Source organism: Hyla sarda, chromosome 6 (assembly GCF_029499605.1).
Source record: "Hyla sarda isolate aHylSar1 chromosome 6, aHylSar1.hap1, whole genome shotgun sequence".
Lineage (NCBI taxonomy): Eukaryota > Metazoa > Chordata > Amphibia > Anura > Hylidae > Hyla > Hyla sarda.
The window spans coordinates 215,327,161-215,342,553 of NC_079194.1; the positions used below are offsets into that span (position 1 = coordinate 215,327,161).

A 15,393-nucleotide genomic window follows, 5' to 3' on the forward strand; every position below is an offset into this window, starting at 1 on the left:
AGTGCATGCTGGGAGTTGTAGTTTTGCAACAGCTGGAGGCACACTGGTTGTGAAACACCGAGTTTGGTAACAAACTCAGTGTTTTGCAACCAGTGTGCCTTCAGCTGTTGCAAAAGCTACAACCCCCAGCATGTACGGACAGCGGAAGGGCATGCTGGGTGTTGTAGTTATGCAACAGCTGGAGGCATACTACTTTGGCTGGGGATGCTGGGGATTGTAGTTATGCAACAGCTGGAGACACACTGGTTTGCTACTTAACTCAGTGTGCCTTCAGCTGTTGCAAAACTACAACTCTCAGCAGTCACCGACAGCCAACGGGCATGCTGGGAGTTGTAGTTATGCAACCACCTGATGCACCACAACTCCCAGCATGCACTTTAGCTGATTGTGCAAGCTGGGAGTTGTAGTTACACAACAGCTGAAGGTACACTTTTCCATAGAAAGAATGTGCCTCCAGCTGTTGCAAAACTACAAGTCCCAGCATGCCCATAAGGGCATGCTGGGAGTTGTGGTGGTCTGCCTCCTGCTGTTGCATAACTACAGCTCCCAGCATGCCCTTTTTGCATGCTGGGAGCTGTTGCTAAGCAACAGCAGGAGGCTGTCACTCACCTCCAACGATCCTCGCTGCACCAGGTCAGTCCCTCGTCGTCTCCGCCGCCGCTCCTGGGGCCCCGATCCCAACAGGGGCGCCGGGGATCGGGGTCCCCAGCACCCGGGGTGCACGTCCCGCAACCCGCTCACGTCCTCCGGAAGAGGGGCGGAGCGGGTTGCGGGAGTGACACCCGCAGCAGGCGCCCTGATTGGTCGGCCGGTAATCCGGCCGACAAATCAGGGCGATCGTGAGGTGGCACCAGTGCCACCTCACCCCTGCTGGCTCTGGCTGTTCGGGGCCGACTTTGACGGCCCCGATCAGCCAATAATTCCGGGTCACCGGGTCACTGGAGACCCGATTGACCCGGAATCCGCCGCAGATCGCTGGACTGAATTGTCCAGCGATCTGCGGCCATCGCCGACATGGGGGGGGTCATAATGACCCCCCTGGGCGATATGCCCCGATGCCTGCTGAACGATTTCAGCAGGCATCGGGCACCGGCTCCGCTCCAGATGGTTACGGGGGGCCGGTAAAACACATGACGTTCTCATACGTCATGTGTCCTTAAGGACTCGGAAATGGAGACGTATGAGAACGTCATGTGTCCTTAAGGGGTTAAGGTCATAATGGGCTTGGTCTTTAAGGGGTTAACCTTGAACACAAGTTGCCCAAGCAACAATGATTTATTGGTCTATTTCAATGATAAACACAAATTTAACAAAAGGCACTTATTTAGGAAAAGAATACCGAAAATGGTGCTGTACCGATATTGCAGGATGTCTATACAGTGGTCCCTCAACATACGATGGTAATTCGTTCCAAACTACCCATCGTTTGTCGAATCCATCGTATGTTGAGGGATCCGTGCAATGTAAAGTATAGGAAGCTGTACTCACCTGTCCCCGCCACTCCGGACCAGGTCCTCACTCCCGATGCTGTCCCAGGGGCTCCCGATGCTGTCCCGCTGCTCCGGTGTCTTCTTCGCGATCCTCTGGCTTCTTCCGCATCTTCTGCAGGGTCCAGGCATCGCTTTCTGGTGACGTTATTACGCTGCTGCGCCGGCACGGCGTGCGTAGTGATGTAATAACGACGCCAGAAAGTGAGGCCCGAACCCTGGAGAAGATGCAGAAGACGCCGGAGGATCGCGAAGTGGACCCGGAGCAGCGGGAATAGGTAAGCGAACCTGCCTGGGATGCTTAAACTGCTCTCCGACAGCAGCTGAAGTATTTTGCGCTGTCGGATAGCAGTTAATGCGATGGCCCCAACATATAAAAGCATCGTATGTCGAGGGGCCATTGTATGTCGATTTTATCATATGTCGGGGCCATCGCAGGTCGGGGGGTTACTGTATATAATCAGACACACCCATGGACAGTGACCACGTGTTTCTTCTAGTCTTATGAATGATGATCTGTTTAAGAGCAGTGAATGCGGAAATAAGTCCATATTTCATTTGCATATTTCACGTAGCAAGACCTTTGCCATTAGAAGTAATGATAAGAGCCAATAGGCACGCTTGGAGTTGTAGTTTGCAACTACTGGAGACACTGCTGCTTTCTATTTGATTGGCATCGGGCAAAGTTATATTGTTCATGCTCAAAAACTCAACCGGTTTACTTGTAAGAAGCAGAAGACACACATATTAATCAAACAATTTATTCATTATATAAACACAGTTAACACCAATATTAGAAATATTAGTAGAAAAATAAAACTTTTACGTTTTGAAATAATCCCGTTAATTTACAGGGACAATTGGTCAAAGTATGACATAAAAGGTGCATGAAGTGATGATATAGATGCTGGAGCCATTCTGTGCACTTACGAGTCATTTACACAGTATTACCAATGAAATATAGACTATATGCTCTATGACCGTATATAAACTAGCCAAATGGTAGACATCAGAACTATACCTGTCCTAAGTATCCACCTTAAAGAGGGTCTGTCATAGATAATACAGCTCAATGGAACAATAAAGAATAGAACTCTGCTTCTTAGGTAGTTGCCTCCTATACCAAATTGCATAAACTCTGCATAAAGGTCCAGAGCTGAAATTTTACTTTCTGTTCAACCATGTGCAGGTATTGCCCACTGTACAGGTGGCCTAAAATGCAAAGCAGAATCCTCCAGTGTGACAAAGACTTTCCTGATCTCACAGGACAGACTATGAACACATCCTTGGATTTCAATGCATGTGTCCTGCACTGATCTTAAAGGGAATCTGTCAGCTGTACATCATGCTCAGAGCTGCAGACATGGGCTGATGGGTAGATAAAACTGATATCTGCCTCTTAGCTCGTGGATGTTTGCACAGTTATAAAATCAAGTGTTGTAGAGACCTCTGGCCTCCCCCATTCCTCCCCGTTTGGCTTCCAGCGCCGAGCATTGTACATCATCAATCATGTAGGGTAGGGCAGGGCAGGATGGGGAGGGGAAAGGCATGCATGCTGCAGCTCAATCCAGCCTATGTGACACCTGAGCTTAGAAGTAAACATGATTTGATAACTTTGCAAAGAGCCACTAAGAGGCAGATATAATTTGTTTTATGTCCCCATCAGTTATCTATCCATGTCTGCAGTTCTGAGCATTATATAGAATTGACAGACTGCCTGCAGGGTGTTTGGTTTTTACTTGCAATTATTGGCTACATAGTCATGAAGGGATTTAAAATGAGAAGTGTTAATCTTGCCTTTATATGTGTGCTCCATTTATAATCTGGCTTTGTATCGATAATTGAAATTAAAAGCCTGAATGTGTGAACACTTAATGCTGGCCATAAATTTCAGACAGCATTAATGGATTTCTGTGTATATACTTTGATCACTTTATATGGACAAGTTGTTTTTTAGTAAAGTTAAGGTAGAAGGCCCATTTCACCCCCCCCCATTTTTGATGCTGGTTATACGAGTAAAAAGCTGGCGTATACTGCATAGGGTCCATTGACTTGAATGGACTGAACATAGTCTGCAAGGGTCTACTTTTTTTTTGGGGGGGGGGGAGGATATAGTATAGGTTAAGCTACCCTCAGTCCACTAAAGGCAATGGGCCCATGGAGGTACACAATGGCAAACCTTTCTGCTGGTATCCCAATGTATAGCCAAGAAGTACATAAAAAACAAAATGCAAATAGAGCCAATGGAGAAAGCAGTATAAAAAATTAAATTGAGGATTCCGGTTAGGTCTGTATCTACTGCCACAGACAGGCTGTACACTGACATTTTATAATGTCAATGTTTCACTATAATATATTTAAAAGCAGTACTCTGCATTTTTTTCAACCCTATGTGCCCGGGCTGCCAAGCCAAACAAAACAAACTTTAACTCTCCTTCCTACGTTCCCCCGTTGCGCTGATATCGATGTCCCGTTCTCCGGTCCCCGACTTCTTCTGCAAGTCAAAAAGTAACATGACGCTCAGCGTATCACCGGCCGCAGCAGTGTCCCCCTGCAGCCGGTGATATACAGAGCGTCATGTGACTCTTCGACAAGAAGCGGAAGAAGTCAGGGACCGGAGAATCGGACATCGATATCAGCGCAACGGGGGAACGTAGGAAGGCGAGTTAAAGGAGTCGTCCAGTGGTGAACAAGTGGTGAACAACTTATCCCCTATCCTAAAGATGGGGGACAAGTTGCAGAACGCAGGGGGTCCGACCGCTGGGGCCCCCACCGCGATCTCCTGTACGGGGCGCGGGCGACCACCGGGCCGGCAGCGTGTGACGTCAAGCCTCCGCCCCTGTGTGACGTCACGTTCCGCCCCTCAATGCAAGCCTACGGGAGGGGGCGTGATAGCTATCACGCCCCCTCCCGTAGGCTTGCATTGAGGGGTGGAGCGTGACGTCTCACGGGGCGGAGGCGTGACGTCACATGCCGCCGGCCCGGTGGTCGCCTATAATCAGAACCGGAGCGAACACGCTTCGAGAACTGATTACAAACGGGGTGCCGCGTGCATGATCACGGGCATCCCCAGCGGCAGGACTCCCGCGATCAGGCATCTTATCCCCTATCCTTTGGATAGGGGATAAGATGTGTAAGCACCGGAGTACCCCTTTAAGAGAAGGAGAGACTATTCCATCCCTCCAAAATATATTATAATGTAGCAAATGCATAGGGATTAGAACTATAAACTATGCAGCTATGGTTGGAAATGATTTTTTATATATTAGGAATTGCATATTTTATAAATATTCAAATATTTCAATTTATAAAGGATAGAAAAGTTATAGCTACATGCATTTACAGAGAGTAAAGTCTGAGAACAACAAAATGTATTTCCATAAAAGGCTGCCTCATGTTAAAGTGCAAGTTAATATATACAAAAGCACCTACCCGAGACATTCACAATGATATATACACAGATTTACACTGCAGGCTAATGTAAACATAATGTCTAGCATTTCAAGTTCTGCCTAGACATAGGAAGTTTTACCCCGACACGGATCTGTATATTATACACGTTCGATTCTCTTGTTGGATGAACTAGCTTCTTTTTTTTTTTTTAGATTCAGTGGCCCTTTAACATATGCGTCATTGTCCTTTCCCTGCAAAACAGGACAGGATACAACGCTGTTAACAGCCTCCTGTCTCTCTAAAATTAACCTTGAGAGTTTTTTGCAACTATATTTAGAAACCATCATGAATTTTAATGAATTTTAAAATTCCTAAGACAGCGATAAACACTAGGAAAGAGATTCTATACAAGATGCCCTTCCTGTGTGTTCCGCAAACCTTGGAAAAAAAAAAAAAAAAAAACAACAACTAAGAATGCATGCAGAGATTAGCAGCATTAGGACTAAAAGAAGAAAAAAAAAAACCTGAATAAAATATTAAAATAGCTTTAAAACTACTACTCTTCCTACCCTCAGAAGGGAAGAAAAGTAACTAAATGTGTTAGAATGGGTTAATGGTATAATATAAGAAATTCTCCCTAAGGGTGCGTTCACACGCTATTTGTTTTTGCAGGTTTTCTGCTGCGTATTTGAAAGGGGGCGGGCTCTTCTCAGCTGTCCGCAGCAGATTTTCCATGGAGGAATTTACGCTGCGGAAAACCTGCTACGGACAGCCGAGAAGAGCCCGCCCACTTTCAAATACGCAGCGGAAAACATGCAAGAACAAATAGCGTGTGAATGCCCCCTTAGGGTACGTTCAGCCGAGCGGATTTACAGCGTGTATTTTGCTGCGGATCGGTCGCTGAAGGACCTCTTTATGCTGCCTTTACATGTGCCTGCTCGGAGCGGCAATAAGCCGTTACGTGCAGACACACTGAAGCAATGTGCGAGTCGCCGCGCATGCGCGGTATACTCGCACACATCGCGGCCGCTCCCCCTGCTCTATGAGCCAGGCAGAGAGATGCCGCGATGTGCGAGTATACTGCACATGCGCGGTGACTCGCACATCACAGTGTTTCTGCCCATTACCGCGTATTGCCGCTCCGAGCAGGCACATGTAAAGCCAGCATACAGAAGTCCTTCAGCGGCGGATGCGCAGCTAAATACACGCTGTAAACCTGCACGTCTGAATGTACCCTTTAGCAGTGTTTCCCAACCAGTGTGCCACTAGCTGTTGCAAAACTACAACTCCCAGCATGCCCGGACAGCCGTTGGCTGTCCGGGCATGCTGGGAGTTGTAGTTTTGCAACAGCTGGAGGCACCCTGGTTGGGAAACACTGCCCTAGGGATTAAAAAGGGAGGCACAACTCTGCTAAATGACATCAGCAATTAACCCTGCCATGCAGCGGAACATACCACCTATTGATGCAGGTTATACCCAGCGGTGATATCTGGGCATTAATATCAGTGGACTGTCACACAATGACTATGCTTTTGCAGCAGGAGTCATTGCATACCCTGAACATAAGCTTTTAGGGCTCAGGCACAATGCATTGTAACATGCATGTATCCTGTACAGCTATGAGGGAGATTTATCTAAACCTGTCCAGAGAAAAAGTTGCAGAGTTGCCCGTAGCAACCAGATAGCTTCTTTCATTTTTGAAAACTGAAAGAAGCGATCTGATTGGTTGCTATGGGCAACTCAGCAGCTTTTCCTCTGGACAGGTTTTGATAACTCTCCCCCAATGTCCCTACAGGTTCAGGTATTCTCCCCTATAAGTATTGCTTCCATTATACAGCCAGGGCCCACAAACAGAACCGATTGTAGACATGGATCTGTAGGAATGCTGGCTTCAGTCTATTGTCTGAACCAGAACTCCCTGCTCGACCCGCTGGCATGGAAACATCCAGTTCTACAGATGTGACCTGATTTCTAAAAGTACTTATGTGTAAAAGGCTAAGTGACACTCTTGAGTTGCATTGTCATACAGACATGGCTGCAAGGCTGTGACGTGGAGGATTCACCATTCAACACTGAGATGTGCAGTCTCTGAGGTCCATAAAGGGCGATTCGTGTAGGGTTACAAAGTCGCTAAAATCCGCAAAAAGGAAACAACCAGCACACAGAAAGTCTGGCCCACTCCAAGAACAAGAGCTTCAAATGGAATCATTTCCTTGGCGGCGGCTTTGTAAACCCCAGCAATGGCGGCACCTAGGACACAAAAGCGATAAGACATTAATGCTAGATTGTTATCCTCTGAAGCTGCAACATCTCACTAGAAGGATAGACTTGTCATATACACAGCATGAGGGGGCTTTTACATGCTCTGATGAATACAGCCTTAAAGGGGTACTCCGCTCACACACATATTATCCCCTATCTAAAGGATAGGGGATAAGATATCTGATCGCGGGGGAGGGGCACCGCTGGGGACCCCCGCGATCTCTCCTGCAGCACCCCAGTTCTCCAGCTGCACGGAGCGAAGAACACTTGCATTGAGGGGCCGAGCCGTGAAATCACGATACTCCGGCCCTTGTATCGCCTGTCATCAACCACGGAGCGTTCTTTGCTCCATGCAGCTGGTGACTGGGGGTGCTGCAGGAGCGATCACGGGGGTCCCCAGCGGCGGGATCGCTCGATCAGACATCTTATCCCCTATCCTTTGGCTAGAGGATAAGATGTCTAGGGGCGGAGTACCCCTTAAAGGGCACATCCACATGTGCATACAGTGATCCCCTGACCTATGATGGCCCCAACATACGATCATTTCAACATACGATGGTCTCTCAGAGGCCATCGCATTGAAGGCAGCATCAACATACGATGCTTTTGTATGTCGGGGCCATCGCATAAATGGCTATCCGGCTGCGCAGACTGCTTCAGCTGCCACCAGATAGCCGTTCAATGTGCCCCATGTGGTCCGGTGAGTGTCACTCACCTGTCCCCGACGTTCAGGACCGTCCTCTTCATGATCCGCTGTATGGCTGTCGCTCTCGTTCGTCATCATGTCGCCACGCACGCCGTCCCGTCATCCAATAGGAGCATCGTGCGCAGCGACGTGATGGAGAGTGACGATCCAGGGCAGGGGGTGACGGTCCGGAGCGGCGGGGACACGTGAGTATAACTAACTTTCTATATTATTATTGCATGGATCCCTCAACATACGATGGATTCTAGTAACAATGGTTCATTTGGAATTACCACCGTATGTTGAGGGATCAATGTATTTTGATGGATATTTTCTGCAGTAAATTTTGCTATGCATTGAAGTTATTTGCTTCGCCATGTAAAGTCCATCTTTTTTGGTGACTTGTCAATAGGAGTGTGCATGTTTATTTGAACAGGGAGAAGATACTGAGCCGCTCCTAGACCCCTGGTAGCAGTAGACATCACTAGTAAGGGTACAAAGCTAAGTGGCCACTTCCTTGTCTGACAGAGTCCATCCTTTGCAATAGGTCTATACAATCAGTCTCTTGAAGCGAGCAGTGAGACAAAGAAGCTTAAAGGGTTACTCCACCCCCTAGACATCTTATCCCCTATGCAAAGGATGTCTGATCGCGGGGGTCCTGCTGCTGAGATCCCCGTGCATTATCATTTAGAACACTTGGAGCGGGCGGTGGGGGTTGTGATGTCACGGCCATACCCCTTGTGCCATCATACCACGCTCCCTCAATGCAAGTCTATGGGAGGGGGCGTGGCACGCCACGCCCCCTCCCATAGACTTGCATTGAGAGGGCGTGGCATCACGAGGGGCATGGCCGTGACGTCATGACCCCCGCTCCAAACGTTCGGATCAAAATGTTCTGAACGCTGGGGCAGCGGAGTACCCATTTAACCAAGTGCTTCTCTCTGCTCCTTCTAGTGATCAGTTGGGGGTCTGAACACCCAGACCCCGATCCATCAAAACTTTAGGCATCTCTCTGACAGTGACCGTGAATGTGCACAGCATTTATGAAAAACAAAAGCAGCATTACAAGGGATCTTATTGCATTAATTCACTCACTTGTTAATATCCCTGCAGATATTGGTCCCAGAATACCCATGAGCAGGATTCCCACTGACATGAACCTTCCGTACTTGTGATGACGAAGGGTAAATAGAGCGAGCAGTCCTGCGGGTATGTGAAAGAAAAGTGAGGAGACCAGTGCCCACAAGAATACTCCATACCACATCTCTGCAAGAAGAAATCACATTAAATAAAAATAAAAAAACAATGAAAGAAAATGCATACAGAAATAACCTTAAACCTGTCAGTGGCCTCAAAACTGTGGAGCTCCAGCTGTTGCTAAACTACTAATCCCAGTGTGCCTGGACTGCCAACAGTTGTTTGGGCATGCTGGGAGTTGTAGTTTTGCAACAGATGGAGGTCCACAGTTTGGAGGCCACGGACACCAAGAAATCCACAATCCATCTCTGGGTCCTGGCTGCCATCATCTTCTTTCAGAGAGCTAGGACCGATACAAGCAGCCGAGCCGTCTACTGAATGTGAGGGATACCAGAGGATTGGACCAGGGGCTGCGGCTTCTGTAAGGCTAGGTTCACATCTGTAAAGGGGGATCTGTTCCAGGTTCTGTCCAAAATACCAGACAAACAGCACTATTTTGTCCAATCAAATGACAGGCACCATGCCAGAAACATGATGAACCCTATTAAACAATAAAATAAGACTGGGTTCACACTATGCTTTGTGTGTTTCCTTTTAATTTTGTGGTATACAGAATAGTAGACTATGCTATTGTATACAGTGTGATAAAAATAAAAACCAATACGCCTATTTTTATTTCCTTTTACTAATGCAAGTCAATGGGAAATTGTTTTTACTGTGTGGCATACAGTAGCATCTGTTTTCCCCCCCATTTGATAAAATTTTTAACCTCTGAATGAATATAAACATACATCATACATATGTGTTTTTTTGTTTTGTTTTTTTAAGACCAAGTACGAGTACCGATACTTTAATTCTAGTACTCGCCGATTCCAAGTACGAGTACTTTTATTTAAAGGGAATCTGACCCCAGGGTGACGCGGTTTCTGGCGCTGTTTACCGTATGATATGTGGGTCCTTGTGTACAATGGAGGCGGCTGCTGTAGTATGAGCCAAGATTTCTCTCTTCTCCATTGGGCAGAACAGGGAATTTGCATTGGAGTCGAGACCGATGTTTCCGGAGCGATTGCGCTGATGTCACATGGTGAGCAGCGGTAGAAACCGAGTCGCCTGCACTATCTACCTATATATTCAAGTTAGTGCAGGTGACTCTGCTGTAAGATTTCCTTTAATAGTAGGTAGTATCCCCTTGTAGGTAGTAGATAGTTGCAGACATTAGCAGCAGCCCCCTGTAGACCACAGTCACCTCCTGCCCCTCCCCCCCCCCCCCCCCCCCGCTTGTAGACAGCATCTGTCCCCCTAGTAGACAGCAAGCCCCACCCCCACACCCTCGGTAGTGCCCCTGGGAGTTGTTCACCTGCAGCTGTGCTCTGTTGGGTGTTGCCACTCTGCTGCCCCGTTCTCCTGTCCGCATCATGGCGCCCTATGGAGGAGCATGTGACATACACGTCACTCTGCTTCCTCCATAGAGTTACACTGGACACAGTGGAGGAGGCGGCGTTACGTCTATCACACACGCTCCTCCATGGGACGCCATAATGCGGACGGGAGAATGGGGCAGCGGATCGGTGCATCTGACGGGCCGTACTACAGCAGGTATCCGACGGTATCGGGGACATTGAACGAGTCCCCGATACCATGAAAATGCCGTGTATCGGCCCAGACACCGATACTAATGCGTTTTTGCATTTTCGTTCATTCCTCCTCCCCTTTTAAAAATCATAACGCTTTCAATTTTACACCTTACAAGGGCTTTTGTTTTTTGCAACACCAATCGTACTTTGTAATGACATCACTTATTTTATAACCACCATCTACGGTGAATTTTTTTTTTTAAATATATATATATATATATATATATATATATATATATATATATACACACATATACATACACACACACACATACACACCGTATTTATGGGGTGAAATAAAAAAAATTAAAATAAACAGCATTTTGTAACTTTTGGGGGCTTCAGTTTCTGAGCAGTGCACTTTTCGGTAAAAATGACATCTTATATTTATTCTGTAGGTCCATATGGTTAAAAAGATACCCAATTTATGTAGGTTTTATTTTACTACATATTATTATAACTACATGCACCACAACTAGTATGTTTAAAATTGTCATCTTCTGATCCCCTATAACTGAATTATTCCGGTTGCCGTTTCGCGCTGCCTGTTCCTGTTCATTTATGTAAGCACTGATGTTTATTTTGTGTATTTTGAAATAAAGAAGAATGAAGACCTGACGTTGGTGAGTGCCCAGGCTTTCATTTCTTACGGGATATTATTTGCTTGGACTGTCTCTATACCAGCAATCCCCACGAGTCAGCAAACATCTGTCGTGAAGGGTTAAAAGTGGGCTCATAGTATTTTCAGTAGTGCCGGGTACTACTTCTTACATTGTTCATGACTTCAGCATATACATTTTTATAACTGTATACAATAGCACAGTCTTCTATTCTTTTGTATACAGAAAAAAATAGAAGTAATGAAACAAAATAAAAACAGCAAAACGGAAGCACGAAGTGCAGCGCGAACCCAGCCAATCCAATCTTCACTATACTTCAGAAACATATTGTCAATATAGGCTGTGTGCTACTGCAACCTGTAGTCACGTGATCTGCATTTTCACCAGACAACAGAATCACGACCAGTGTCTTGCAGCAAAGGACAGAAACCTATTACTAGTTTTACCCTTTTATCAGGGGCGTCGCGGGGGGGCTAACGGGAGCCTATGGAATGACATGATTGCTAAAGTAAAATTAGTCTGTAGAGACCTATGATCCTACAATATAGCAGCCACAGGATTACAACAATAACCAATAGAATGACATGATCACCGTTATATAGTACTATAGAGAATGACATAATCACCGTTATATAGAACTATAGAGAATGACATGATCACCGTTATATAGTACTATAGAGAATGACATGATCACCGTTATATAGTACTATAGAGAACGACATGATCACCGTTATATAGTACTATAGAGAATGACATGATCACCGTTCTATAGAACTATAGAGAATGACATGATCACCGTTCTATAGAACTATAGAGAATGACATGATCACCGTTATATAGAACTATAGAGAATGACATGATCACCGTTCTATAGTACTATAGAGAATGACATGATCACCGTTATATAGTACTATAGAGAACGACATGATCACCGTTATATAGTGCTATAGAGAATGACATGATCACTGTTATATAGTACTATAGAGAATGACGTGATCCCCGTTATATAGTACTATAGAGAATGACATGATCCCCGTTATATAGTACTATAGAGAATGACATGATCCCCGTTATATAGTACTATAGAGAACGACATGATCACCGTTATATAGTACTATAGAGAACGACATGATCACCGTTCTATAGTACTATAGAGAACGACATGATCACCGTTCTATAGTACTATAGAGAACGACATGATCACCGTTCTATAGTACTATAGAGAACGACATGATCACCGTTATATAGTACTATAGAGAACGACATGATCACCGTTATATAGTACTATAGAGAACGACATGATCACCGTTATATAGTACTATAGAGAATGACATGATCACCGTTATATAGTACTATAGAGAATGACATGATCACCGTTATATAGTACTATAGAGAATGACATGATCACCGTTATATAGTACTATAGAGAATGACATGATCACCGTTATATAGTGCTATAGAGAATGACATGATCACCGTTATATAGTGCTATAGAGAATGACATGATCACCGTTATATAGTGCTATAGAGAACGACATGATCACTGTTATATAGTACTATAGAGAACGACATGATCACCGTTATATAGTACTATAGAGAACGACATGATCACCGTTCTATAGTACTATAGAGAACGACATGATCACCGTTCTATAGTACTATAGAGAACGACATGATCACCGTTATATAGTGCTATAGAGAATGACATGATCACCGTTATATAGTACTATAGAGAATGACATGATCACCGTTCTATAGTACTATAGAGAACGACATGATCACCGTTCTATAGTACTATAGAGAACGACATGATCACCGTTCTATAGTACTATAGAGAACGACATGATCACCGTTATATAGTACTATAGAGAACGACATGATCACCGTTATATAGTACTATAGAGAACGACATGATCACCGTTATATAGTACTATAGAGAATGACATGATCACCGTTATATAGTACTATAGAGAATGACATGATCACCGTTATATAGTACTATAGAGAATGACATGATCACCGTTATATAGTACTATAGAGAATGACATGATCACCGTTATATAGTGCTATAGAGAATGACATGATCACCGTTATATAGTGCTATAGAGAATGACATGATCACCGTTATATAGTACTATAGATAATGACATGATCACCGTTATATAGTACTATAGAGAATGACATGATCACAGTTATATAGTGCTATAGAGAACGACATGATCACCGTTATATAGTACTATAGAGAATGACATGATCACCGTTATATAGTACTATAGAGAATGACAGTTATATAGTACTATAGAGAATGACATGATCCCCGTTATATAGTACTATAGATAATGACAGTTATATAGTACCAGAGAATCACATGATCACTGTCATATATTACCATAATAACTTCAACACAGTAACTTAGGGAATCACATGATCTCTACAATAACCTAAAGAATCACATGATCACTACAATAACCTAAAGAATCACATGATCACTACATTACAGTCCATTAACCATTAATGACACAGCCCCCTACACATCACATGACAGTAGTAGTTCAGAGCTGTATATAGAGGGAAGACACGGGATATAGGACAGGGTCCGCTCACCCGGGAAGGAGCAGAGGGTGGTGGAACTGGGACACACAGTGGCATTGCCGACCCTCGGTACTAGGCTGAGGCTAAGGATCTGTTGCAGTAGCCCGGTCTCGCCGCCCGGGCTTCCTCCGCCGCTGCCGTCCATACTTCCGCCATCCACGAGCTCACAGGCCGCAGCGCCTCCTCACGACTTCACAACTCAACTTGCCCGGGCCTCTCATCCCTTCACTCCGGGTCTGGCAACACACGGAACTTCAGAGCTATCAGCCAATCAGAGAAAGAGGAGGGTCTCTGAGAAGAAAGAAATCATCTAGCAGTGAATGGTCAAACATTGTGTCAATCATCCGCTCAGCCAATGGGAGGCTTGTTATCGCGTGCACTTTGGTGGTGACGTTATATTTGGGCAACTGACGTGCCTGGGACGCTACGAAAAGCAGGAGCGGCGGTGCGCATGCGTAGATTTCAAATGTCTTGCTCCAAAACCTTTTAGCTATAAGAATTATAGGCTGGCCATTTATAATGATTCCAGGGTCACCTGTGGATTTATATAACACACATAGCCATACCAAACCGCCATCAGTGTCACACAGGCCGCAATGAAAGGATACAAGCAATACCCTCACATTTTAAAGGAGTACTCCGGTGGAAAACTTTTATTTTTTAAATCAACTGGTGCCAGAAAGTTAAACAGATTTGTAAATTACTTCTATTAAAAAATCTTAATCCTTCCAGTACTTATTACCTGCTGAATACTACAGAGGAAATTATTTTCTTTTTGGAACACAGAGCTCTCTGCTGACCTCACGAGCACAGTGCTCTCTGCTGACATCTCTGTCCATTTTAAGAACTGTCCAGAGTAGGAGAAAATCCCCATAGCAAACATATGCTGCTCTGGACAGTGCCTAAAATGGACAGAGATGTCAGCAGAGAGCACTGTGGTCATGATGTCAGCAGAGAGCTCTGTGTTCTAAAAAGAAAAGAATTTCCTCTGTAGTATTAAGCAGCTAATAAAGTACTGGAAGGAGTAAGATTTTTTAATAGAAGTAATTTACAAATCTGGATAAAGGGGGATTCAGCTCACCTGTTCCACATGTTCACGGCCAGCCTCAGAGTTCAAAGGAGTAAGCAAAGGAGAAGGTGGAGCCAGCACTGTGTAAAACCATTCCTTTATTGAAATCCAGGTTAAAAGTCCATAGACAAGCAAGGAAAAAATGAGCACTAGGACAAAAGTGCATATGTACAAGGATGGAGCACCTCTAGATGCCGACGCGTTTCAGGCCATTTGGCCCTTTGTCATGCCGAGGGCTTTTTAAAAACTCCATTTAATTTCCTCAAAAATTAGTAGAGAAAAGCATATTAATTTAGTTCTCCCTGTTTATCTTCTCAATAAAGCAATAGAACTGGTTTCTGGTACCTGTCTACACAACAAATTTATCGCCCATGAATCTCAAGAATAGTTTGATGTATTGAATGAATCGATTTGTAGATGTAAACATAAAATAGAAAAAGTCATTCCTGCACTC

General features: G+C 44.9%; 1 protein-coding gene across 3 annotated transcripts in view; it reads right to left on the reverse strand.

The window, feature by feature from the left end:
* Positions 1-14,227, reverse strand: part of TMEM170A (transmembrane protein 170A) — a 33,321-nt gene extending 19,094 nt beyond the window's left edge. The window contains exons 1-3 of one of the 3 annotated variants that reach the window (XM_056526400.1): positions 13,883-14,213; positions 8,923-9,030; positions 6,230-7,130 (exon numbers count right to left, since the gene is read on the reverse strand). In XM_056526400.1, coding sequence (XP_056382375.1) covers positions 7,000-7,130; positions 8,923-9,030; positions 13,883-14,015 — 372 coding nt within the window. In that variant the 5' untranslated portion in view covers positions 14,016-14,213 and the 3' untranslated portion in view covers positions 6,230-6,999. Of the gene's footprint in view, positions 1-6,229; positions 7,131-8,922; positions 9,094-13,882 lie in introns of those variants that run through there. The other 2 variants (XM_056526398.1, XM_056526399.1) reach the window with 2 other exon arrangements.
* Positions 14,228-15,393: the final 1,166 nt, after the last annotated feature.